Source organism: Sebastes fasciatus, chromosome 9 (assembly GCF_043250625.1).
Source record: "Sebastes fasciatus isolate fSebFas1 chromosome 9, fSebFas1.pri, whole genome shotgun sequence".
In the NCBI taxonomy this organism is placed as follows: domain Eukaryota; kingdom Metazoa; phylum Chordata; class Actinopteri; order Perciformes; family Sebastidae; genus Sebastes; species Sebastes fasciatus.
The window spans coordinates 7,818,899-7,844,312 of record NC_133803.1 but is presented as its reverse complement, the minus strand read 5'-3'; the positions used below and the strand labels follow the sequence as shown (position 1 = coordinate 7,844,312).

Below are 25,414 nucleotides of genomic sequence, written 5' to 3'. Positions count from 1 at the left end.
TTGGCTGAGTTTGTATTAAAATAGCTATGGAATACAGATAAAGGATGTTGTCACATAACAAATTACACCTAGCAACTAACTATTTAAATCAGTTTTGTACATTCTACAAAAAATCTGTAGTGTCAACGCCTCGTCCAAATTTTAGTAAAAGAGTGAATTGAAAATTGATGAATTCATCCAAAGCATTTGTTATGTCGAATCATTCTTTATCTGTATCAGGGTGTGCAAGTTGTGATTATTATGTGTAGTAAGACTTTTGTTGCGATAGTGTTTTGTATAAAATGGGCCCACAAACGAAAAAAGATTGACAGGCGGTGTGCAAACTTCACATTGTTTCTACGTTACAATTGAACTAAAAGGTGAGATGTAATCCTCCTCTGGTTTGGATCAACCAAACATCCACCTCAGACCACAAACAGACATTCAATCTAACCACCGCCGGGTGCTCTCAAATCAGTTTCTTGCTCTCCGTCTCCCGACCGCTTGTGACAAGTGGTTCGGGGTCGGTGTGAGTCATTCCAAGGCACTTGATTCTTTTCATTTCTGCAGATGATGAACTGAAAAATCAATAGTGTTCTTTTGCTAATGCCCTTTTCTCCAGGGTACAAAATGCACTTAATGAAATGATAACACAATGCTTAATCAAATGCTACTCATCAAGGTCACAAACAGATACTCCCTTTGGTATGATGATCGTATGTTCACTTCGATGACATTACTGCCAGATAAAAGATGTGAATAGTACCAGATTTTAAATTCCATGCAGTGTGACTGTTAAAAATAAATGCAATTTGCAAATTATAGGACATGGAGAAAAAACAAATGAGATACATTCAAATAGTGACACAAAATTTAAAAAAGATGCTAGAGACAGAAGGCAAATCACTAAGCCTGAAAAGGCAAAAACAACCTCAGTGATCTAAATTAAATTGACATAATCACAGCACCGAGAGCACATACAAGAACAAAAACATTAAAGTTGAAGTTATTGTAACTAAACAATAGGCCTCCTCAACACAAAGTATCAAAACAGAGAACAGGTTTCTTAAATCTAGCTAACTAAACTAACTACAGCCAAAGAAAAAGGTACCACCAGTCTATGCTGTGATAGACTGCCCATCATACACAGTCTGTGCTTTACAGGTAGGTGAACTGGAGGTGGAAACGTTCAAACTACTTTGTGGTCTCGGGGACTTTCCGGTTGCCATTGGTTGCCGTGAAGCTGTAAAATGCCCTGTAAAACCTCCAACCAGACTTTGTAGCAGAAGAAGTACTGTTCCTGAAACGAGAGAGACAAAGGGCACGTCAAGCTTTTGGGAATGATCTCTTTTTTTTTTAAAAGCTTGAACTTTGAACTTTAACCTCTCTGTTGGTAGCTACTGACCTTGGTTTGAATCATCCCATGCCGCTGAAGCCTCATCTCTTTTACGACGTTGCTCACGTTGATCTGAAGACAGACACAGAAGGGTGTTAGGCACAACTACATCATGTGTGAACTAGTGCTATAGTTTACTTTTATTATCAATAATACATTAACAAGACTAATAATGACAGTGCTAACATGCTGAAGTGGGGTCATCATCCCTGGCCCATGTTAAAATCTGTCTATAACTTTTTGAGATATCGCAATAAAAATCAGATAACAGACAGTCTGGCTGGTAATCATTGCCTGCTAGGGTTGGGTTGGTTAGGTTTAGGCATGAGAAGTGGGATTGGTTAGGGTAAGAATATCAGAGTAAGCCAATCAAAGGCAGAGTAGGGTGGGTCATGCCTTCACCATGGTAGGAAAAAAATGGGTGTTTGTTTTAGGGATAACGGGCTGTCAGACAAATAGGCTTTAGTCCATTTTGGGACATTTTTCGGACTATTGGGGTTTCGGAATAATGGGCCGTCAGACCAATGGCATGGCATGGCACCGGCAGAGGTACTGATCTGAGGGAACAAAGACACACTCCTGCTGATGTTTAACAGGTATCATGTTTACCAAGTTCACCTTCTGTCGCCATGCTAACATTGGCAAATAAGCACTAAACACAAAGTACAGCCGAGGCTGAAGGGATCGTTTTTTAGATGTTTGGTCATAAACCTAAGTATTACACAAATTAAAAATTTGACCTGATGATGGCGCTAGACAAAACAAAAAAGGAGATCACCAGAGTTATTACAATTTATTCTGTGGGGAAAATGAATATGTGTACCAAATGTCATGACAATAGAGACAGTTGAAACATTTCACTAAAAAACAAAAATGATAACCTGCTGGTGGCACTAGAGGAAAAATCAGAGGATTACCAAAGTCAGTAGGAACCATCCTCTGAGGACCATGGAAGTCTGTACAAAATGTCATGGCAATCCATCTGATATCAATTGTTGAGATATTTGAGTCTGGACCAGAGTGGTGGACACCATTGCCATCCCCATAGCACGGCTAAAAATACAAACTATTCGTAAACTATTAGTAAACCTAACTAAATGGCTCCCACTCACAGGCAAGTCGTTCTCGATGAGGCTGATCACAACGTCAGTGCAGATGAGAACTCCTGTGCGTCCGATGCCGGCGCTGCAGTGCACAGTGACCGGTCCCTCGTGGTGCACGGCCCTCAGGTAGCGGATGAAGCGAACTAGCTGCTCGGAGCTTTTCGGCACTCCGTGGTCAGGCCAGTGTGTGAACTTCAGGTGACGGACGAAATGGGTCTCACCGGTCTGTGAATAACAAGTTTAAGCAGTTTAAAAAGTAAACCATAATATTAATGACATTAGACAGATGGGCAGGTATTCCTCACAGATCTCTCACCTCTATCTCCACCATGCGGATGACCTTGATGTGGAAGTACTCCAGGTGCTGTTGGTTCTCCAGGTGAATCTGGTACCTGCCGGTGTCCAGAGGCACGGCCAGCTTCTCTGGCCAGTACTTATGACATTTGATCCTTCCCCGTTCTACTTCCTGGGTCATCATGGCGATGACGTCAGATTTGTTTTCCCATATCATCTGCCAGAAGGCCGGCACTGTTGTAGGCAGAGGGCCCTGGCAGGAGATGTAGACAAACTCTTCATCGCCGACTCGCATGCGGATGTAGCTGGCGTTGATGTAGTCCCGGTTGTCTCCAATGGCAACACGGGTTTCGTCATCTATGCGGGGAAAGAGGAAAAAATACCCTAATTCATAATTGAAACTAAGTAATTACCCCTCCAGCAGCATCCCACAAACAGAGCAGACAGACATGCTTTAGGTTTTCTCGATGGTTGATAAATCCACAAACAACAAACACTGCTACTTTGTTGTTTTGCTAGTCAAAGTGTACAGTAAATAAAGCCAAGTAAACAGCTCTGAGGTCTGGCGTCGGGGCGCAACAAACCAGCGCTGTGAAGAAGTTTGTTGGTGATGAGAGGGGTGATAGACCGAAGGCAGTCAGGAATGTTTTCTAGGTTGGTCCCCCAACTCCTGCTTCGGAGGTCAAAAAAGCCACAGACTGGAAGCCAGACTTTCTAAATAAAATAGTTAAAGGCTACAAGCGATGGATCGGGTCGGTACATAACGTCCCCTTTTTTCCTGGACCTTTTGCACAAACAGCAGTTGTAACAGGCTGCAAGCAACAAGGCATTTGGCTCAGGTGTGGTGGTGTTCCACTGGGGGTCACTACCCTTTTCATCACTCATCGCTCATTTATTTCAACTCTGACCCTTTCAACCTAACACACTGAGGGCTGGACAAGCAAATGCTTCTGTATGTGTTTGTGTGCATTTGAGTGTGTGTTCGCCAGCTTTTTCACATTCTTCAACATCATCAGTGTTGACCTCAAGTGTAGAAGAGTACACGCACACACACACCATCCTGTGTCTCTGTATATACACCCTGAAATTCATATTAATAATCTTGTTTATACTATTATTTTCTCCTGATGCCGCTTCGTTTATTAAAGATATAAATCCCAGATAATTACAAGGTTGCTAATAAATGACATCTTCTTCATCATCACATACTTGGCTGACTCCGAGGAGATTATAAGTGCGGCTCCAGTGAATTATTGATACTAATGCGGGAAATGAATTGTTGCGCAGACAAGCGTTGTAAACAAATCTCTCGGCTCCCTTCAGTAAAGGTCTTACAGTCAGCTTAAAGTGAGCGGCTAAGAAAAGTGCTAACAAACAGGCTCTCCTGTAAATGCCAAGTCTGTGAGTATTCGCCTTTTACAAGCTTCAGCTCACCAATAAAAAACTCCAACAGGGGAACATAAAATGAAGCGCAGGGGTCTGAACAAATGGAGAAAGTAAAAAGTTTCAGATCCTGCCAGAAGAAAGTAAAAGTGAACAGAAGTCCTCTTTCAGACTTACAGGGTAGGATGTCTCTGTAGCGGTTCTTGTCTCGGTTCTCGGGGGCTTTTCCCACCAGACAGTTGTCAGAGGGTTTCAGATGCTCCAGAGCCTGAAATGAACAACATGGGCAAAGCAATTTTACAAATATCAATTACACAGATCAGTAAATACATTGTGCTTTAACTATTTTGTCCATAACACACCATGAACTCTTTGACCAGTTCCTGCTGGTCCAGTTGATGCTGCAGAATCTGGATGAGAGCTTTGACCCTGGAGCCTGAATACTGGCTGGTCTTAGAGGGGCTAATGAGAGCTAAATTGGCCAGTTCCTCCTCTGATACTATGGGAGGGCCTGTGGAAACAAGAGGATGAAAATAGTTGTTAGTATAGCTCAGCATAGATACAATTTTCACTCTGACACTGCAGCACAAGAGTAGAGGGATAGACACCTGTTTGGGGTGAGGTCGTTTCCAAACCGGTGGCGTCAAACACATCATCGTCTTCCTCTTCGCTGCTCCAGCCGTCCGACTGGGTTTTTCGGATGTCTTTGCAAGACTGGTCCAAAAGTTTGGTCACAAGTCGTTTCCTGGGGAAGTCAGGGGGCAGGGGTGAGACCAGACCATTTTTACTCTTCGGTAGGAGGGGATGAAATCATGCAAGGCTGAGCTTCCTTTACCTGCGACTTTTCCACCTAAAATACAGTATAAACAAGAGGCTAAAATATCTGTGTACTTCTGCCATACTTCTTGTTTTGAGGCTACAGAGAAGAGTACTATTCACTTCCTAACTGGTGCACTATGTGATGTCTCATTGGGGTTCACAGCCCATAAGGAACAGCATTTCTCCTAGGGTGGTGTTTCATATATTGCTCTCTGCTGCCTCCTTGTGGTTAACAGTGGAGGAGGTGGAGAAGAAGGGGGGGAGGAAATTAAGTAGACAAAAGAGGAGAGTAGTTTAGGATGTTACTACCTTTCAGAAGCTCCATGCAACATGTCAGTGACATTGAGGGATGGGCAGCAAGCTTGATGAGAAGGCGTGCTGTTACAGCTCTCCTGCTCCGCAGACAAGCAGCCACAGACAGGAGGGGCAAGATGTTAGTAGTAGATGTTAGTAAAGAGGTAGGAGGGGTGTGATTTAAGTTAACATCATTATTACTACACTAAAGTTCATGTACTTCTGCACGTGTGCTTGTTAGTTTGCGTGTTACCTGTGCAAGTAAAGTGTCGTCTGTTACGACAGTCAGTCGGCGTGGTGGAGGAGGTGGTGAGGTGATGAGTGCACTAGTCTCATGGACCACAGGGTCTGAAGTCGCCTCTGAGACAAGGAGAGAAGGAAACGATGCATTTAGTTTTCGAAGTCCATGTCTTCAAAAGCAAATTGCAAGTCAAGATGAACACTTTACACGTCTTTGAATGCATTTAAAAGACACAACATTTGTGTTTATAGTATATTTTACATAGCTTAAAAAACGCTTTTTAGCTAAATCATTGTTTAATTCTTATGTCTTTAGGCCGCAAAGTCTCAAGTAAGATTAGTAGCACACACACACAGCTCTTTATTTCATATCTCTGCTATCATCCTTCTATAATTCATGATAAAAGGAGAAAGTGTCAGAGATCATACCAGGGGGGCGCTCAACTGGCTTATTCAGCATGATGTCAGGTGAGGAGCAGGCGTCAGGGCTGGAAACAGGAGCCGGCTGCTCGGCTAAAATAGCCTCAGTATGAGTGGACATGTTGGGCGGTGTAGGTGACTCGGAGTAGGTCAGGGGCAGGATGTCTCTGCAGATGGTGAGCTGCACAGTGCCCTCGGCTTTACGCAGGATATCCACCACCTTGCTGTGGCTCAGCCCCGACACAATCACACCGTTCACCTAGAATATAAACACGGTGAGGATCAGGGTTTTCCCTAATAAAACAGCCAAGGTGCATGATGGGTTGTTGTTACCTCTAACAGAATATCTCCCACTTTCAGCCGACCGTCCTGCTCAGCTACTCCGCCAGAGCAGATCTCCTTCACTCTGAGCATGCTGCCATTGGTTCCCCCGATCAAAGCGAAGCCGAGGCCTCCTCCTTCTGGTTTGGTGAACTCCACTTGCGTGATGCAACTCTAAAAAGGGAGAAAATGAGGAGAAAGAATTCAGAGTAATATGTGAGTTTCCACTGTATTTACAGGAGCACCTTATGTTATGCAGAAAAATACAAAACTATTGTTAATACATGAATCAGGTAAAAAGAAAGCCTGACAGTGACAGTGACCCCCCCCGCAGCAGAGAGTGCATTCGCAGATTGACACACAGTAGACTCATGTTACAGTGTGTGTTTCAACCAGACAATTCAAAAGATGTGCCGTTAAAAAAAAAGAATAGATGGAATAGAAAGATAAATAATATTATGTTCAGAAACTTACATCGTGGTGTTCTTGTGTGAGAGAGGCACATCTGAAATTTCCAGTAGGCCTACGAACATCTTCAGCTGAAAAAACAAGAAGAGTTATCAATGAATCAGCAGACAAAACAACTCCAGGTATTGCATAATCGATTATGTATTCAACTATTATTGACCGAGCGATGTAAAAGCTAAATAGGGAAATGTTTGGAGTTCGGCCCTATAAGCTACTAAACTTCCCTTCTGTACTAATTTCCATCCATGCGACCATTTTTAGCCAATGAAATTTCCGTAACAGACAAAAAAAGCAACACACACCAACCTCCCACCTCTTTGGCCATTTTGAAAGAGAAGTGTTGATGGGTGCGTCTCTTCTATGACAGGTGAACAAGGCTGGTCTTTTCAGACTGACCCTCTCCACTGTCCCTTACCGCCGCATGCACCGTCACCAGGCAACTGAGCTACCTGCCCTGTAGACCACTGGCTGTATGGCACTGTCTGTCTATGTGTGTGTGTGTGTGTGTGTGTGTGTGTGTGTGTGTGTGTGAGATGGGTACAGCCGTGCAGTCCAATACACCAGTGGAGGGCCTGAGGCTTGCTAATTATTAATCCTGCTGTGAGAGCCCAGGATCTGTCTGTCAGCATTCAGATCACACACACACACACAGATGCAAAGAGAACTATCTTTCAGCACCGAGCTCCGGCTTCACGCAGACAAAAGGAGCGACAAGCAAAAGGGTGAAAGGGAACCAGTTATATTGCTGATGGAACATGCAAGGAGAAAAAAACAACTCACCATCTTCGGTAGGAGAGTCTTTCTCTGGAGAGACAGGCTCTTCAAAACGAGCAAAGAACTTCTTGTCCTTTTTCCAGTCAAACAGACCTATAAGAGAAACACTTGTATAGAGAAGCACTACCATAGATTGTACAAGGAAACAAATCTAAAATCTTAAAAAAGTCCAGTTACTACCTTCAACTACCTTCCCAGAACTGAAAAGCTTTCTTGTAATGATTGAACTTAAATTATCGTTCAGTTGAGCACAAACATATCTGGTTTCTAGGCAATCCATCAGTGCGTCTAACAACCAAACTTTATCCTGTTTATGTGTCCTTGGGTCAAGCAGGTGAAACCATCCCATAAATCCTTCAGAGGCCCTTACCGTTCCACTTGGCCTTGGGGTTCACTGGCTGGTCTTCTCTGTGACAGACACAAACAGTCAGAGTCACTCAAAGAAACAAAAACTACTTCAATGTCTATCTCTCCAGCCTTTGAGGGCACACACCTGAAGATCTTAAGTTTGACTTTACGAGGGGCGATCTCGCAGGCTTTGACTGCATCCTCCAGGGTCATTCCCAGGGTGCACCTGCCGCAGATGTAGAGGATCTTGTCGTTGGGTTGGACGCTGCCCTCCTCGCTGGCTGGGGAGCCCGGCACCACCTGCAGACAGTAGATGCCCTGCCATTTGCTGCCAATGCCTCCTGTCAGCTTTATACCTGGAGAGAGGGACACACACACATATAATAGGTCAAATCAAATAATACTGGTGATGCTCCTGTGTCTTCAGAATGTGTGAAAGTACCCAGCTGTCCTGAGGGTGTCTTGTAGAGAACTACATCAGGCAGACTGTCACAGGAAGGCGGGGCCACCAGGTTGGTGACGGACCTCCCCAAAATCATACTCAGCCTTCTCGGAGATGACCTTAGAATCGTCATGGCATAATCATCTGCCACACTGGTAACATCATGTCCATTTACCTGGAAACAAAATGACAGAGAAGTCAGTCAACTGGACCAGAAATAACTCTAAATAAAATAATCAAAATAATGTTTTGAAATGTGCAGAAATGTACGGATGTGAGCGTACTGTGATGAGCCTGTCTCCTGCTCTGAGGCGTCCATCTGCCCTGGCTGGGTTGTCCAGTATATCCTGTATGTAGTAGCAGTTGTCCAGCTTGCTTCGAGTGATGGTGAACCCAAAGCTTCCACTCCTGGACTTGCTCAGAATCACCGTCAGCTCAAACTCTTTAACCAATCCCTGACAGACAAGAAACAATGACAAATTGATCTATTTAATAGCTACAAAAATCACTTTAACACACTTACATAATTCATCACTTCATGTTTAAGTTTAAACTTCAACACTTTGTTGACTTTGGTAAACCCTGTGGACAAAAGCCAAGAGTTCCTTTACGTCTAATCACAGATTTCGAACCATAACACTTAAATCTGCAGAGAAAGAGGGTGTAAGATGACTAACTAGGGTACAGCAATGGTGAATAATTTATATAAAGTAACATTTTTAATATGTCTTATATTGTAGCGTATATAGCTTTTTTCCCCCTAGCATTAAATAAATACAAGTAATACTGTACATATAGCATATGATTTACAGTGTATGGTTGGGTAAATTGGTTTTATGCTTGAATCCTGTTTTATTAATTGGTAGTAGTCTTGTTAGTTTACATTGGTTGTATAATGGCACCACAATTTAAAAAGACATTGAAAAATAAATATTTTAAATAGTTTTTTTGAACCTGCAACCTGTTCATTACTGGTCTCAAGCCAAATAACCAGCTAACTTTAATTACTGTTTAATTGACCCAAAGCCTGAATCTATTCACCAAACTTTAAGGTAAAATGTGAGACAAAATATCCCAAACTTGCCTTTCTTCGACTCTCTTCCTCCTCCTCATCATCCAGTTCATCATCATCCTTGTATTCCCTCTCTTTCTTCTCCGGCTCTTCCTCAGTCCCACACACCAGCTGTGAGTGGCTCCGGGCAGGAGGGGGCAGCATTGAGGGGGGCGGCGTCAGGGCAGGTGGACTGGTACAGGGAGGCACGGACGGGACCACCTGGGCTGTGATGGGGGTCGGCGGTGGAGCAGGAGGCTGGGGTGGGGGCAACATAGACCTGCTGTTCTTGGACATGGCTTTGTAGTGACTCGGAAGAAGCCCCTGCTGGATCGGGTGGTGCTTGGCTTTCGGCGGCTGGGTTGTGAGCGGCTGGGACCGGTGGGCCAGGGAGCAGGTGGTCGGGGTGTCGGACGAGAGGCTGCGGGGCGAGACGGTGGTAGTGTTGGCGGGGACGTGAGGGCCGAGGCCTGGATTGTGAGAGCTGAAACCAGAGGAGCTGTTGGAGGTTTGAGAGTGGAGGCCTGCGAGGTTGGTTGTCGGAGTATGAATGGCCTGATCGGAGGGAAGGCTGTGAGGAGTCTCCAGTGTGGAGCTGATGGTCAGGTACTCCTCATCTGCCATAATGGTCAGTCCATTTCCCATCAGGCAGTAGGTCACACTTCCATCAGCCTCCTCTCTGACTCCACTGCAGATAAACAGACAGTATTTACTGTAGTATACAGTATAGTGTACATAAAATAATACTTCACTCAAAAGGTTCAAGGAATAGGCCATAAGTTGGCACGATTTTGCCAAAAATTCTTCAGATATTCTAGTAAAAAAACATGCATTTTTACTGTGGTACTAAATGGTACTAATGCAGTACTAAACATACGACTGGAAATGGGAGACTAAGATAATCCTGCTGAGTAGTTTGAGGAGTTTTCATCCACATTTTGATACTGTTTTGCTGTTGTTAAACAGTTCTCAAGTCAAATCCTTTGTTGCAGAATTAGCAACAATATTTGGTAACTCTATTCTCTCTGAAACATTTCCATTTGGCACGCCAGGCTTCAAGAGAGCAATAAGTGATACAAACATTTGTATTTTTGTGTAACAACATTTTTCACGTCTACTTCTGATACAGTACCTGGCATATGTGTAGTTCGAACCAGTTTTAGGACAGACGTCTATAAGCATCACAGTTGAGCTTGCTGTCGTTGCAACCTCCTCTTTGTTCTTCTTCTTTGCTTCTACTTCCTGTTGTTCTTCTGGTTTCCCGGTGGTTGGTTGTGACTCTTGTGGAGCTGCTGGAGAGCCACAGACAGGTGAGGAAGGTGATAGTGGGGAGGCAGGTGAGGCTGGTGAGACTGGTGACGGAGGCGATGTAGGTGAGGTGGCCGACGGGGGTGAGCGTGGACGAGACGGGGGAGTCTGGTGGACCTGCACTTTACTCTCCGGTCTCTCCTGAGTCTCCGGGGGCGCTGGAGTTGCAGGAGGATCCGAGCTTTTCTCAGCTGTGTTTGTCAGATCTTCCTCGTGGCTGGTGACCTGCTTCTGGGCAGATATTTTGAGATCATATTGAAACTTAAGGAGCTGGCTGTAGTCATCTCCTAGACGGATGTCCAGAGACTGAGATCGAGCCTCACGGAAGAATGCAGGAGTCTGCAGTCAGACATGAGGTAAGACGGTCTGTCAGGATTACTGGGTCTAACTTGGGTGTTTTTTTTCTATATATGTACATACGTGTGTGTGTGTAGTGCGTGTGAGCTCACCAGTGTGTTGTCATCTACATCATACAGCAATCCAGAACCTGGTCGGCAGATCAGCAGATGAACTTCAGATGGAGCTCCACGTAGCAGGAACAAAACCCTCTGAAACAACCCCAAAAAAACACTGTGAGTTGATGCAGGAACGTTTGGGTGCAGCTGGAGACAGACTGACAATATGCAAATCTTTTTAATTGTTATATGTTTAAATGCACCTGTGTGAACTCTGTTGTAACTCCTTGGTGGTACACAAAAGATTAAATGACACATCAAACACTATGACACAACCAGCTTGCTATTTTGGGTGGCATGAGATTAAAGGATTAGTGGACCAATGACGTGGTGGAGATCTTAATAAAGAACAGGGCCACTAGTGCTGCTCGTGCACTCACAAGCTCATTCAAGATTAATTATCCACAGACGACATCACCCAGTGTGCTGCCAGTAGTGAACAATGTTTGAACACTTATTAGGCTTTAGTCAGCACCTTATAAACCAGTCTATTCTTTTAAAATTTGACTACATTGTGCACACACTTTTTTATGTCCCCATTCCAAAGTTGGGAAAAAAGATCAAACAAAACTGCAACCACAACAAAACCACTTACTATACTGTATATGCAACAAACAAGCTCTATTTATGAATGTGTACATTTTCTGAGGAATTTTTTTTTTATTTCAGACCCTGACCCCAAACCCTACCTGGTAAGAGAGGTCCTTGACATGCTCTCTGTTGACGGACAGAATGATGTCTCCCTCTCGCAGCAGGCCACTCTCTAGCGCTGGCTGACCTGGGAACAGACGTTTGATGCGGACCACGCTGCCACGGTCCGGCCCCGAGTGCAGATGCGATATGTTGAAGCTGAAGCCGAGGCCAGACAGACTCTTCTTCAGCACCACTTCGTACGTGTTTTCTAGGAATGAGAGGGGACGGAGGGGGAATCTTGGAGCGTTAATGTGTGTTGTGCAATCTTTAATCTGTAATGTGGGTTACGATTTGGCACATTGTGATAAAAAAAACAAAAAAACATGTTTATCAATCCCCCCAACACGCATATGTTCCTATGAGAGGCATTTATTTTTTCTCCAATGACAAAATCTGAACAAGCAGACAATCATTTTTTCCACATTTTGTCTCAGGCTTTGTGGAGATGAGGGACTGTCCCTTTCACTAAGCTCAGGCAGTGAACAGGCAGCTTCAAGGTTTCAGTGCATGCTGTCTCGGGGGACAGAAGGAGCATCAGCCCTGGATGTCTCTGACAGCAACCACAATGTAGCTGTCAGATGACTCACAGTCACCTCTGGGCCATGTGTGCGTGTACGTGTGTGTGTGCCTGACACTGTCTATCTTTTCTTCTTTTTTTTTCCTCCTATGTGAGCGTATGTGCCCCTTCCTCTCGCCTCTCACCATCAGTCACAAAGCTGTAGTCCTTGGCTCGACCACTCAAGGTCGTTTCCATGGATACTTCAGTCCTGGGGGGCTGTGTATGTGATGAACTGTGGGCCAAGGGGAGGCAGGGTGAGTCAGGTCTGGGCTCCAAGATTACTGTGGGCTCCCGTTCCAACAGCAGGCTCACCGCCTACGGGGAACAGATGCACATACAAAAAACTTTTATATGTTCAGTAGTTTTTACTTCCACATGAACCGCCATAGTAAGTACAGAAAATACTTTACAGTATCACCAGCTACTGGGCTTTTTTTTCGGTGCATATTCATAATCAGCTTTGAATGGAGTTAATTGCAAAAGCTTCTTTAGATTACTGTAGATAAGGTTGAAGGGTCTTAAGGGTCCAACAAGTCCTTGCAATTAAATGATCAAATTTCAAAACAACTCATATGAGAGTTGTCTGATCTCTAACTGAAATTAGGTAACTAAAAACGACTTCTTTAAGTTTGGGGAGGGATTGTCATCATGATTGAATTAAAGTGGCAGTAGGCAGTATATTTTTGGCATCATTGGGCAAAAATTCCATAATAACCTTTCAGCATATTGTAATTCAAGTGTTCTGAGAGAAAACTAGACTTCTGCACCTCCTCATTGCTCTGTTTTCAGGCTTTAGAAAATCTAGCCCGTGACGGGAGACTTTGACCAATCACAGGTCATTTCATTGAGAGATGAAATCACCAGATTTCACAATGGCGGTGGCGTCACAAACTTTCTCATTTTAAAGCTAAACCGTGCGCTACAAGATGATTCTGAGAACATCTGAGGCGAGAAATAGGGATTAACGTAACATAATATTGATTCATATTTGATCAGCGCTTCCTAGTTTGACCGTTTGGTCGGAGTTTGCGAGTGATGGACAGCCGGCTCTCATGAACAGCAGATGGATAGCAGACCTCAGATCAGCTCTTACTGCTTGTTTTCCTCCGGTCTGTGAAATCTTGCAGATGCTGTAAGGAGCACCGGAGGACACAGAGGAACATGATTTTTTTCAGGTTACCTGTTTCACGTACTACTGTCACGATCTCGCCTACTTCAGCTTTAATCAACATATTGTATTAATATTAATGCAATCATATCCGCAAAAGTGAAAGTATGTTTGTGTGTGTTTGTGTTTCTGTGCATGTGTGTGTGTGTATACCTCCCCAGTCCTCTTCAGGCACTCGACAGCTTGGTGGTGAGTCACGCCCCTCAGGTTGGACCCATCAACCTCCAGCAGTCTGTCACCTGTCATATGCACAAACACACATCTCATCATCATCATTAGCAACATCAATACATAAACGGTCTGTGTGTGTGTGTGTGTGTGTGTGTGTGTGTGTGTAAGTGTGGTTGGTGGGCATGTCAACAAATCTAAAAGTCTTTCCTGCTCACTGAAGCATGAACCAAGCAGACACAGACAGACACAGTGGCCTCAGTGGACACTCATATTCATACAGGTTTTAGGTCTTTCCTCTGATGGCGCATGGTTCAATGTCTAAGGAAGTTGACGATCTCCCCCCAAGCTAACAATAAGGGTGACGTCTGACGGACATGGCATATATTTCACAATATTTTCATCATATCTGTTCGATGATGATGATGATGCAAAGGGAATAGGAAAACTGTCATTCAAAATAAAACACTGAAAGTCAAAGCTGCGCAGATGAGAAACAAACAATGGCTTTTGCTACTACTTTACTTAATCGGAAGTTGAGTGAACATGCGGCACAAAATCTAACCTTTACAAAACCTTTCGTGTTTTGAGCAGCCACCTGATCACATATTGAAATGAAAAATGAAAAGATTACCGATCTGAATGCGCCCGTCCTGCTCTGCAGCACCTCCAAGCACCAGACTCTTGATGTAAATGCCTCCAAATCGCACACTGGTGTTTGTTCCTCCCTTTTGGCAAAAGGGAGAAGTAATTAGTCACTATCTCAGGCCTCAAATAACCCTAGAAACATACACTGACTCAACATAAAGGGATCCAAGTTAATGTGCATTGTAGCTTGTTACCTACAGTATATAGGATTTATTGCAGGACTGTTGTATTAGTTTTAGCTAGTGCATAAGGTAAATGCTGTATAATAAAAGGAAAACTCACAGCAACACTGATGCCAAGACTACCACTGCTTTTCTTCAGTTCCACTATAAACCGTTCCCCAGATCTCAAACTTAAGATAGAGGGGGACCTGGAGCACACATCCTGAAACACAGAAGGAAAGCGATAAAAAAACAGTATACCAAGCCTAATAAATTAAGTGTGTGTTTCAGGACACTTTAGATGCAGGACAATCCCAACAACTTAGAGTTCTATCACATTAATCAGAGCGCTTAATCCATTTAACAAGTAGTACTGGTTTAACTCTTTTATCAGCTTTGACCTCACGCTGACTTTCCATGGAAACCAGGTCACTTATCTCTAACCTGGGCGTCATGTATTCGCACAACAGGAATGTGAAGCCTCCTGTTCTGTTTTGAGGTTGCCATGTTGGACAGAGAGATGGCCTCCTCCAGTTCCTCCATGACGGGACGGTACTCGCTGCCACTCAGTGTCGTCTGAGACCCGAAGCCCCTTTCCAACGCCAAACCCAGAGTGCTTTGACTCAAGGAACACCTCCGGTCCTTCAGAGTCTCTGATAGGAAAACAACCAAGTGGGATAAAAGACCTCAGTACACAATGATATATAGTATGGCAATGACATATGAATACTTGCATAACTGTATGAACTTCTCAGACTGTACATGCAGAGGAGTTCTTACGTTTAGGCTGGGACACGATGAGCTCCACCTCATCGGGGCTGCTCTGTAAGATGGCAGCGGCGTCGCTGAACGTCACTCCTTCCAAACTAGTCTTGTTTAGAGAGATGAGACGTCCACCTGGAAAAAAATCATCACAAAATCCTTGTTATAGGTTGTCACATGCAGCCCAATTTTGTCTCTATAGTGATGCTACACTGCATGTTAAGTTGTAAGCTATGTGCGTCTATGTTTCCAGATCCCTTTGCTGGTGTTTTGTACCAGGTTTGATTCGTCCATCTTTGTCCGCAGGTCCGTCAGGCACAATGGAAGCAATGAAGATCCCAAGGTCAAGTTTACCCGTATTGTCCTCGCCCACGATCACAAAGCCTGAAACAGGACCAGAGAGGAGGTGAAGACAAAAGTCTCCTACGTGGTACGTCTGCTCATTAATTTTACATCCAGTTCACAGCTTAGTCCGCCTTAATGAACTCACCGAAGCCCAGTTTGACATCTTTCTTCAGGGTCACACAGACGATCTCTCTCTCTGGCGGGGTCCTGGTTGGTGTATCGACTGCAAAGCACATGTTTTAAATGGGCTGCTGTAAATTCCTTTATATATTAATATTTATATCATACCCAGCGTGCAGGTCAGAAGTCTATCAAAGGGTTAGCTCACATAGACAGACACATTCACACAGTGGCGGACTCAGGCTGTCTGAGGGGCAGGGGCGAAATAATAAATGGGGCACCAGCATGCAAAAACTTTTCTAGCATGTAGGGTAGACAATATGGCACTGCATCATGTTTTCTCAATTTTAAGGCCACCGTAGAGGGCAATTCATCACGTTTTATCTACCATAGGGACATCCAAAAGGGCACATTTGCTGCAGTTTGTTTGAACATGGGGGCACCAAGTGGGGTGGTGGAAGTTTTAAATTTCCAAATGACCTAATCTGCATGTCTTTGAACTGTGGAATAAGACCCAAACACATGGGGAAAACATTCTTACTTCTTGACATGACAGTGCCACGCAAATCTGAACATACAGACGAGTGAAAAATTAAAGAAAAAGCCTTCATAAATGGGAAGAGATACAAAACAAATACAGATGCAGAGTAGGGAAATGTAAACCATATGTTAGGGCCTTCACAGTCAAGATCTCATCCCAACTAAACACATATGGGAGATTTTTGAGCAACATGTTGGACCAGTAGAGGTCAAGCGACTTCTCTGCCAAGGGGGATTAAAACTGCTCAAGAGGCTCATGGTGATATACCTTACTAAAGCTGCTTGATGTAGATTTATCCTTTGATTTGTCACACCTCTGTACGTATTCACAAAAGATAGACATATTCACCTCGTATGGAGGAAGCGTCCGAGTCCTGCTTCTGTAGTGAGACACTGGACATCATTCTGGGAATCGACTCTGGAGTGCTACAACACATGTGCACACACAGTCGCATTACACAGCTGCAGAGAATATGTTTCTGTACGGAGAATATGAACATTATTATCATCAACGTTGGCTACCTCCAACACTGCTGCTCTTTCCCGTCCCTGAGGTCTCCTGTTTCAGTGAGCTCCTTGTTCAGCTCTCTGCTCATCTCCCTCCTCAACTCCCTCTGCTGGCACAGCCTCGCCTCCAGCTTGGCGGTCAGGTTGTTGCAGGACTTGGAGAGGGAGTCTGGTTGACCCGGTGTCAAACCCACATGGTTCAACATGCTCTCTGAGCAGGACATCCGCTTCAGGTTCAAGTTACTATCCCGGTAGACAGCCGCGTACTTATCCATGTTGTCATCTGGAGAAACAGAAGTGTTATTTATTCTTTGTGAGCCTTCTTTTAAAATGCATCAGTGTTGTCAAAGTCATTCTACACAATCAGAAAAAATTTACCCACCTGATATCATGGTGTGGTTAAGTTGTCGTGACGACATCTCGCTGTGAAACTTGTGCTGCGCTGAGCAGAGGTTCAAGAGATACTGTGCTATTTTTGTGCTCTCTGTTACAAAACTGTGCTTTTTCCCGCTGGGCCCGCCACACTCTATGATCAGTTTACGCCGCTGAAAGACAGACACAAGTCATCACACGTTTACTTTGAGCTTCAAATGAGCTGTACAAAGTAATATATCTTATACAGCAAAATCGGACAGATATTTTTACCCCGGTGGATATGGTGTCAGTTTCCCTCCAGAGGAAGCGTCTGGTGACGGTCCGGAGGTGGTTCTTCATCTCGTACACAATGATTCCTTTGGCACAGACTCCCAAAACCAACTCTCCCACCACTGTCCTTTTCTCTCTCCCCACACGGTGGAACATGACCCCATACTCTGGTAACTGCTGGGCAATCTAAGGGGTACGTATGTTTACATGCATTCAATTTGGAAATAGTGGCCATTTATTTGAATGATCATTATAAGGAAGTGGAACAGTGTCATCAAATTAAAAGCAAATACCTTTAGGTACTCTATTTCTGCCTCTTCAGGCAGTATCTGGGCATGACTTGCATGCAGTCTTGGCAACTCTTCCTTGATGTTGGGCAGCGCCAGCTTCTCCAGCATCCTCTTGGACACATAATGCTCTGGCTGGTAGTAATTCTTACCATACAGCTAAAGAGACACACAAAAGAACCAAAATGCGCTGCTGTAACACACACTGACTGAAAGATGATGTATTTAAAGACATACGGTGAACATTTTCCTCTGTACCTCTGGCATGTATTCCCCAAATTCAGCCTGCAGAGCGAGAGCAGCCAGAAACAAGCCCGTCTCCTCATTACAGTAAAGCCTGTCCTCCAAGAGATCCCTCCGCAGCTGTAAGTAGTACTGGTGGCGAGTCAGTCTGTGCCTAAGAAACAGGAACAAAAGATTATGTCAAAGATTTTAAAACTGTGTATTTCTATAAATACATTTTCTACATATCAGTAAACACACAAAGTACTGTACTTACAAAATGAAGGACATATCATCAACAAAAAATTTGACTCGAAGAAACACCAAAAAGGAGAATATCTGCCCTTTTTTCCAGCTGTCAGGTGCAATTTTGGAGATTTTTGTTTCATGGTCCAAGAAGAAATATTCATCATCTGCAGAATGACAAAGAAAATCCTCTTTAACTTTAGACTCCTAACAACACAACAGGCATTAAGAAATAAATTCAACTTTATTTAAGTAACAAATGTTGAAATATTATCCCAAGTTCACCCAACATGCCAACCATGAAGGCACAATATCACAAGCTGGACTATTGATATACAATCAGCACAGTCCAGATGGGTTAGAGCCCATATAATGTGTCACTCTTACCATCAATGAAGGCGAGTCCAAAGTAGAAGTGTTCCACCAAGTTTGCGTGAGCCACCACCATGTCGAACACATCTCTGGCTTTGGACTTGATGTCACAGCGAACCACCACGTACTGTCCGTTAGGCAGCACTACAGTCACTTCTCTCTGGGACGAACACGAGCGGCCCTTTCTGGACTGTGGTGGACACGCACAAACACACGAACACACTCACATACATGCAATATAGATGAACAAACACTGTACATGCAGTTATGCAAACAGCATGCAAGAAAAGACAAATTCAAATAGTGTGAGAAAACAGCAATTTACATTGATATTGATCAGAAGCAGAGGAGATAAATCATAAATTTACCACAATGGATCCTGGAAGATCGAGAACAACGTGTTGTTCGTCTTGCATTCTGAAGAATTCAGGACCCAAAGCCTGACAAAACAAACACGTATACTATGAACTCTTTAAGCAGCAACACATCTGACAAACTTCTGTGCTTCTCTAAATGTTCTGCTGTCTGCTCTTAGAATTAAAATTGTGCCTCACTCGCACTAAATACTCAACAGTTCACTGTCATTCTCATTCAAAGAAATACTGTATACCAGTACCCCTATGACACAGTGGAAAAGCTCCTTGTAGTACAGAACATACACTTATTTCCCTTGCATTTATGTCACTGAACAAACATCCCTGTTCTTACCTTAGCTTTCCTCTGGCTCAGGCTGATCGAGGACTCGCTGAAGGTGATGGAGGGACTGTGAGATCGGCCTGATGTCTTGGGAGAGATGTCGTGGTGGGGGCTCCTACCGAGCCAACTGCAGTTGCTGTCCCTGTGACGGACCCCACGAGGGAGTCTGAGGGGAGAGAGAGGGGTGGGGATGAAGGACGGATTGTGTAATAGTTGTGCAGACGAGTTGGAAAAGTCAAACTCTGAGACAATGTCACGTCCCCTTAAAGTCAATACAAGCGCAAAAAAGGAGAAGTGATTTATTTATGTTGACATACACACACAGATAGTAGTTGAAGAATCTTAAATTATTAGTGGTGATGATGCGTATGTAATGCGTGCATATACAGTACATACCGGTCTAAAGAAGATTGGTACAACGGTGTGGGAGAGCTCCTTGGTCTTTGTCTCCAAGGTCTCTGAGGTAAACTCCCTAGAAAACACACATAAAACGAGCACTTCGAGCAATGTCGAAACAGGCACCTTGCTGCTGGAACACACATTAAAGAAAAGAAAATTTGGGATTTAATTAACAATGACATCTGCACACCAGAAGGGAGGGATTTTGTGACGTGGACACAAGACAAATTATCTTAAGAATTCCTTCTTTCTACCATTTTTGACTTCTTTTCAGTACCTGACTTTGAGTCAGAGTCCGTTGAGTATCTTCTCCCTTCAGCGCTGCCTTCGCTGAAGTCTGAGAGCGGCCCTCTCTTTCCTGTCAACCAGGTAAGAGATGAAAGATGACAGCAATGTTTCATTCCTGTCTGTCTCTGCTCTATTCTCCCAGGAGACAGTGAGACACTAGCGGACGGTTTAGTCTGCAAGCATCCACACTCTGTACCTGATTATTGGCTCTCGCTGGGGCCTAATCCTGGGCTTGCTAGGTTAAGATTTTAATCCTGTTGACCTGTGCGCCGCCTCGAGTCAAAAGAGCAATGACTGAAACTACTTCCCGTAAATATGTAGGGTCAAAGTAAGTAGTAATGTTGTCAAAATGAATAGAAACAATAGAGCAGAATAGGCTATTCCCTCCCGTACAATAGACATATTACATTTTTATGGTTCCAAATATTCCACAGACAAAAACTTACTGATGTACAGTTAGATAATAAAATATCTGCTTGTTTGTCAAAAGCCCTTATTCAAGAAAATTCCCAGTTTCATGCTTATGTTACTAGTATTTACAGTACAACTGGTTTAATAAAACTCAAGTGTATCAGGACTCTTAACATGCATGCTCACCATGAAGCCTCTCTCTGATCATCTGGCTCCTGCCACTCAACGGGACGTGACTGTCTGGCAGAGCGCCGTGGTCCATCTGGAGGAAAATGTCATCATGCAAATTACACTTTTAGATTCTGACACACACACAATGACCCGCAGAGACGCTGAAAAAGCTTACAGACAGGAACACGCTGTAGGTAGATGTCTAGACTCACTGATTCGTGAAAAACCTCCTCCACCAGCTGTCTGATGACTTTGGTGGGCGACGGCAGGACGGTGGCTTTATGCTGAGATTCGCAGGCTTCCAGGATGGCGTTGAGATTCACCCTGCGGTGGGCCAGGTCCTCGCACATGCTGAGCAGGAGGCTGTTTAGATGGTCGCTCAACTGGACTGGCTGAGAAGAACGAGAGTGGAAAGTCATTATAACAACTGAGGCGTGCAGGACTGTGATGGTGCTGAACTATAAATGAGAGGTTCCCACCTGATTTTGAGGTAGGTGAAAATCAACTGACCAGTAGAGAGTCATACCAAGTGAATACACCAGCATCTGTGCAACAAAATCAATGGGTTAATGACAATACAGGTTGGATATATTGCGACAACTAACTCTAAAATAAAACCAGGTTTACTTTTGTATTACATGTCTTTGTGCTTAATGATGCTCAATGATGTTTTTCCAATAATACTTTATATTCAACCCTTGCACCATAATTAAAACCCCTAAGCTGAGCGTCAGTCATTGATCATTATCATTACATATGAACAGAAATGATGTGAACTATATGTGGGATTTTGGATTTAAAGTGCAGGACTGTGTTGACACACAACATTTTGTGGTCAAGCAGGAGAACTACAAATTAAATATTATCCAACAAATTGAGAGGGAATTGATATATAATACACATAACAATCTAATCATGATGAAAACTACATTAATAATGTGTCTGGTAAATTATTTTTTCTTTCAAATAGTTTACACAGAAGGTCTGAAAAATCATAGACAAATAATAATGCATGCATGACTTAATAAATGCCAATTATGTGAATTACTGTTTGACTATAAATGTCCTATCAGTTTAGTAAAAGGCGACAACAGTTGTGATTTCTACACATGGCTGATGACACAGCACATGTCCTTTTGTATTATGCAGCGGGTGACATTTCCTGCAGCTTTCAAACATAAATGAATACATATGTTAGGGTTATATAAATAGTATATATTGTGATCACAAATATGAGGCATTTATCAGGGCAAATTACTTAAAGGTGTGTGTGTGGCAAGCACACACATATTTGATAACTTTCCTGTATGTAAAATCATTCTAATTATTTTTTAAATTTTTGTATGCAAAAACATTCTAGTTATTTTTTTGAATTTTTGTATCGAAAAACATTCAAATTATTTTATTTTTGTGTGTAAACACATTCAAATTATTTTGTTATTTTTAATTTTTATATGTTAAAACATTCTAATACTTTTTTAGGAGCTACTTTAGAGCCTTTTCTACCCAATGTTAATAAATCAGGGCTCTGAGGTGCAGATTTCAGGGCAGCAGCTCCTTTGCTCGGCCACTAGATGACGAGCTTACGCCTCAGTCGTCCTTCAACTCCTGACATCCTGAGATTTTACACTCCCAGAAAAAAGACACATGAGAATATGCCAGCAGAGCTTTAAGCTACTGATAGATAAAACAAAAACAATATGAACTGATACTGTTTTGTGTTTGACGAGTCTGCCATCAATGTGAGCTATTAGGACATGTATGATGAGGATGTGTGCACTGACCCTCTCTATGGCAGGTTTGGTTGAGCTGGCACGGCCCTGCAGCATCTCTGGAGCAGTGAAGGTGGATACCTCATCTGATAGGCCACAATTCTTAAACGCTAAGGTACCAGTGGCTGACAGCAGCAAGGAGGTGGGGCTTATGATGTTACACATATTGTTCTGACCTGAAAAAAAAACAGGTAGGAAGTCCATAATATGTATGATGCTGCTGATAACAGTCCTACGGTACAGTCAAAACTGAAATATTGCAAGATATACTAAATGTTTATGTTACATTTACATTGCAATACCATAATGATGAGATGTGAGAATGAAAAGATGTGATGTACATGTGCCTCCAATAAGAGGGGGTTATCTCTAAAATGCTTTACCCATATAAGAGACATCCACTAAAGACTCTGCAGTGCCCAGCAGCAGGGACCAGACCTCCTCCTCCAGCAGAGGTCCCCCTCGTGCCTCCAGTACTTCAGCTAATGTGACAAATGTGCTGCTCATCCTGCACACATTCCCAGCACGCACCTGAGGACGTACGCACACAGAGCACACATACATCCATATAAAACACGTGTACACATGTACAAACCCAAAACATCACTTTGTTCAAGGTCATATTCTGAAGAGAGGTCAGCTGAATGTCTTCTATGTCTTTTAAACACTGTAACACAATGTAAACTCTGTATTAGGCTGATATTCTTTGCTGGGTGTCAAGCTTCTTATATCCTCTGAATTCTTCTCTCCTCATCCTTTCTAGTCCGTCTTTACATCTCTCTGTGAGGGCATCGCTGTTGTCGTCGCCTGTCAACAGTGATTTGTCTTCAGAGACAGTTATGAGAGAAAAAGACAGTTCTTTGCGCCAGACTGTGATTAGATTATCTTACTCCATTAGTCTCACTGCCTCTTGCGCTCTCACTCTCCATCCCTCCCATCTCCTAATAGGCTTTCTTCTGACCAGAGGGCACTTCTGTGAATCTGGCACCAAAGCAACTGTGTCATGATCCCATGTTAGTTTGTTGTCACATGCTGTGTGTAGGTATTACCACAACTATATACAGCTGAGAATGCATATTACACATATTGTTTAATGTATATTGAAATGATATAACATGTATAATATATATTATTTTAAGTATATGATATAGTAAGTCCTTTCTTTTCTTTTCCATTTGGCAAATTGATACATTAAAACAGAGCCAATCACACACTAAAAGATCAATGCATTCTTTCTAAAAGATTGCATGTTGTTGTAAAGCTGCAGATCTATTTTGATCCCAATTAGACTTGACCTGAAATTGAAATTAATTTTGGAAGATTACAGTTAAAAACAAACACAGACATTTCCATTAGTGTCCGTCTCAAAGTGCAGAAATAATTGCAACACATTGATGTTTAAAAAGTCTGAGAAATGTTTCACTGCATGTCCAACCTTAGAATGATAAAGTGGTAAAATCTGACATGCTGTTTTCTTTCAGGTTAATAGGTTTAAATGTATTTTCTCAAACAATTACAGGAAACAGAATCGGGTTGTTCCTGCTGTATGCTGTATTTATTGTGTTCCTGTAAGTGTTTCAGATCAGTGATACAATAGACCACTCTCAGCCAACCGCACAGTATGCTGAACGAAGCAACACGCTTTCAATGCTACAAACCAACCCAATTACTTTAGGCCTGATTATCCTGCACTTAAAGTGAATTCATCCTCGGCTTGTGACACCCAGACTGTCGACTGAATACGAGGAAAGTCGAATGAGATTAAATGTGTGGCTAAAGACAAAGACACTGATGCAAGTGTGAGGTTACGAGGTGTCCTTAGAAATGCAAAATTAGTGATTAAATCACTATATTGATGAGAAATACAAAATAATCCCACTGTGTCCCTCCCTGCACGCTGGTCTGTCGTTACAATGTGGAAGGGATTGAAGAGAGGAGAGTAGGAACCCTGCCAGGTGCACCCACCCGTCCACTCTATAGTGCAAAACTTTTGCAGCTGTACTCCCTCAAAGTGGTCTGTCTACAGGTGTAAAGCTACTATTGTGAAGCCGTGCACTGCTGCAGGGACCAACACAGAAACCTGCTTATTGCTAATTATATCGACACCACTGTCGTGTGTTGCTGGATTTCTGGGGGTAAAAAAAAAACACATCAAGGAACTGTGTTGATCATATAACAAACATGGCTTTTACCTGAACATTTGGCGTTAGTGTTTGATTGGCTAGACCAAGTCTGACCTCTCCTGCCCTCTCTCACCATTAACATCTTACCTATTACAGCATCTGCATTCCCTAAATCACATTGATAATTAAGATTAAATTATAGATCATAAAGAAGATCCTTTTTAGAATCCAAAAAGCTGATGCCACATCCAGTTTACACACTGGTTGCCACACTTTTTTTCTCCTGGGTGTAAAAGCATCTTTATCCTCCTATTCATTTAGTGTCATTATGTCAGAACATGCCTGGTTTCAATGAATCAATAGTCTTATTATTATGTTACACACAAACCACCTCTCTGATCCATTAAGCAGACACATGATATGTAGACACAGACAGAGGAGAAGCTGTACTGTACATCTTGGAAATCTGGGACAACATGCTTCTTCTTCTTCAGCATCTAGGTCTCTTACAGCCTTATTTCTCACTAGTGACAATAAATTCCCACGTTCATGTGCTGTATACCATGACAAAACAAAGTGCCACTGTGCTCAGAGTCTAGTTTATGTAACTACAGCATCAGCAAACAACACATTTTTTGTCGTCACAGGCCTGAATATGAAGGCTGTACTATGCATTACTCTTAAAGGTAAATCTCATTACAGATCCTGTGAATGTCTAGCTAAAGTGAATTATACTTTTCATCTGAAATCTCAGATCTAAACATGAAGACACCCACCTCATTTCAGCCAAACTGTCAGAAAGCAGAAAGGTGATAGAGAAACATGATTACCTGGTACCATATGTGAGCTATGTCAGCTCTCTGATCCTCTGTATTAGCCTCAGTGCTCCCACCACGGATCCAAAGTAATCCTTGTGATCATCGCATTGCTGTTTTGACGTCCCTCTCTCTCTCAGTAGCGGCTGCTCCTCTCCTCCAGGTATACAACTCATCAATGACATTAACTATAGACATGGA

General features: G+C 43.0%; 1 protein-coding gene across 4 annotated transcripts; it reads right to left on the bottom strand.

The window, feature by feature from the left end:
• On the bottom strand, positions 1 to 25,376 carry ptpn20 (protein tyrosine phosphatase non-receptor type 20). Of its 4 annotated transcripts, none has more exons than XM_074645718.1 (47): positions 25,229 to 25,376; positions 22,659 to 22,806; positions 22,288 to 22,451; positions 20,983 to 21,048; positions 20,716 to 20,895; positions 20,519 to 20,594; positions 19,911 to 19,991; positions 19,631 to 19,760; positions 19,247 to 19,400; positions 18,907 to 18,978; positions 18,554 to 18,728; positions 18,198 to 18,333; positions 17,957 to 18,095; positions 17,705 to 17,857; positions 17,412 to 17,597; positions 17,149 to 17,311; positions 16,782 to 17,049; positions 16,609 to 16,685; positions 15,745 to 15,822; positions 15,531 to 15,638; positions 15,273 to 15,389; positions 14,937 to 15,145; positions 14,614 to 14,715; positions 14,318 to 14,411; positions 13,669 to 13,754; positions 12,491 to 12,662; positions 11,785 to 11,996; positions 11,090 to 11,188; positions 10,465 to 10,979; positions 9,366 to 10,020; positions 8,566 to 8,736; positions 8,282 to 8,456; positions 7,985 to 8,195; positions 7,862 to 7,899; positions 7,498 to 7,584; positions 6,724 to 6,788; positions 6,262 to 6,423; positions 5,938 to 6,187; positions 5,522 to 5,628; positions 5,284 to 5,366; positions 4,764 to 4,900; positions 4,518 to 4,666; positions 4,333 to 4,423; positions 2,795 to 3,129; positions 2,488 to 2,703; positions 1,385 to 1,447; positions 1 to 1,279 (listed from the first exon to the last, which is right to left on the bottom strand). In XM_074645718.1, exons 2-47 carry the CDS (start codon positions 22,780 to 22,782, stop codon positions 1,169 to 1,171), a joined length of 7,242 nt encoding a protein of 2,413 aa, XP_074501819.1. In that variant the 5' UTR covers positions 22,783 to 22,806; positions 25,229 to 25,376; the 3' UTR covers positions 1 to 1,168. The 4 variants fall into 4 exon arrangements, with proteins under 4 accessions (XP_074501819.1, XP_074501820.1, XP_074501822.1 ...); XM_074645719.1 differs by having other exon boundaries at positions 19,631 to 19,706; XM_074645720.1 differs by lacking the exons at positions 1 to 1,279; positions 1,385 to 1,447; positions 2,488 to 2,703; ... (1 more) ...; positions 4,333 to 4,423; positions 5,284 to 5,366 and having other exon boundaries at positions 4,529 to 4,666.
• Between the last annotated feature and the right edge of the window lie 38 nt (positions 25,377 to 25,414).